Source organism: Aplysia californica, unplaced genomic scaffold (genome assembly GCF_000002075.1).
Source record: "Aplysia californica isolate F4 #8 unplaced genomic scaffold, AplCal3.0 scaffold00047, whole genome shotgun sequence".
Classification (NCBI taxonomy): Eukaryota; Metazoa; Mollusca; class Gastropoda; order Aplysiida; family Aplysiidae; genus Aplysia; species Aplysia californica.
This window is the reverse complement of record NW_004797317.1, coordinates 1,919,744-1,921,462: the sequence shown is the minus strand read 5'-3', so window position 1 is coordinate 1,921,462 and position 1,719 is coordinate 1,919,744. Positions and strand designations below refer to the sequence as shown.

Genomic DNA, 1,719 nt, shown 5'->3' with positions numbered 1-1,719 from the left:
CTCTCTCTCTCTCTCTCTCTCTCTCTCTCTCTCTCTCTCTCTCTCTTTTGTTAAAACCATCTCCGCTGCCTTCTCCATATTTTTCCAGCAACCACTGACCCACTTCCAACAAATTTCGCCCCCCTCTCCTTTCTTCCTCCTCCATTCACGTTCCATCAAACAAACAAACAAATAAACAAACAAATAAACTAACTGACAAACTAACAAACAATCAAACAAACAGGTGTTGCTGCTTTGAGCGCTGTCCACTACCTGGTCCCCGTACATCAGCGCGGGTTTTACTGCAATGACGAAAGTATCCAGTTCCCCTACAAGACGGATACAGTATCCTCTGCTTCGCTCTTTGCATCTACGCTGGGGACAGCTGTGGTGGTGGTATGTATGTGTGTACATCTCCCTCTTTCTTTCTCTCTCTTTCTTTCTCTCTCTCTCTCTCTCTCTCTCTCTCTCTCTCTCTCTCTCTCTCTCTCTCTCTCTCTCTCTCTCTCCCTCCCTCCCTTTTTCTCTTTTGGCGACCCCATATTTCTTCTTACATTTCGTTTCTCCTTTCTCCAAGCAACCTGTAATTTCCATGGACAGGCATCACATAAAATTTCCCCTTGAATTCTCATTAGAATTAACGAAAAACAAACGGTTTTTGCGCTTCTATGTTTACTTTCATCTCAGAATTAAAATCATGTTGCGATTTCTGCTTTTGTTGATACAGAGAAGAAGGCGGCCTTTGATCATGACACTGAGGAAGAATTTTGACATCTCAAGAGTTAATGAAAAGAGAACGTTGATAATGCAACATCTGTTTATATGAATTTGCCACCAAGAAAATGGTTTAACGGAGGAGGGGTGCGAGGAGGAGGAGAAACGTACAAGTATAAAAGAGTTCAGAAATGTTATAGGAAATGACAAAATACAGCAATCATATAAATGTTTGTTAATTTAAGTTGTACAATAAATCTTTGGTTATAAAAACGCACACTCAGCACGCAAGATATTATGATGAAATAACCATCGTGTTTGGGCGGTAGGAGAGCGCCATTGGCATTTTAAATTTTGTGCTTTAAATTTTTCAAAATGAAACACGTCTCTGAATCTACTACATGAGGAGTTTTCTGTGAACGCGTCTTCATGTGAAAAGCAGTGACATCACTTTTACCTTCTAACCGAACATTTAGATCCACGGACTTCTTGTTTCTTCATGCGCTGAGTTCTTAGATATGTGTGCTGTCTAATCCTGAAATATTCCTCGCCTTTATTTTTAGACAGATTCAATCTTTTTATGTCATCATTGTGTTGCAGAGTTTGGATTTGAAAAAAAAAAACAGTTATTATTTGGACATCACCATGTTTTCCCTCTAGGTTTCTCATAGTACATTGTATATGACAATGACAATGGTAATCTTTATTCATCTCGCAAGGAAACATTTGTCTGGTCGTCAACAGTGGCAGAGGACGTTACAATATACTACCCCAGTTCGATATTGTCTTTGCGATCTGTATATTGAGTTGGGTTTTTTTTGTTCTGTCCATACAGCTACAGCTACAGCCGACGACGACGAGGATGTGTCTCTCTACATCGGCATCTGTGTCTCTGTGGCCGTCGTCTTCGTCATCGTCATCGTTGTCGTCTTCATGTGTCGCCGTCACAGCCGGAGACGTAGCGCCTTCAGGGATCTGGGAGGGCCAGGTAAGGATACAGCCGTGTCGTGCTCTCTCTCTCTCTCT

The 1,719-nt window shown here is 41.5% G+C and overlaps 1 protein-coding gene across 1 annotated transcript in view; it reads left to right on the top strand.

Moving 5' to 3' along the window:
- Positions 1 to 1,719, top strand: part of LOC101848804 (netrin receptor UNC5B-b) — a 205,910-nt gene that overhangs the window by 177,863 nt on the left and 26,328 nt on the right. The window contains exon 9 of the mRNA XM_035968228.1: positions 1,529 to 1,681. Coding sequence (XP_035824121.1) covers positions 1,529 to 1,681 — 153 coding nt within the window. The remainder of the gene's footprint in view (positions 1 to 1,528; positions 1,682 to 1,719) is intronic.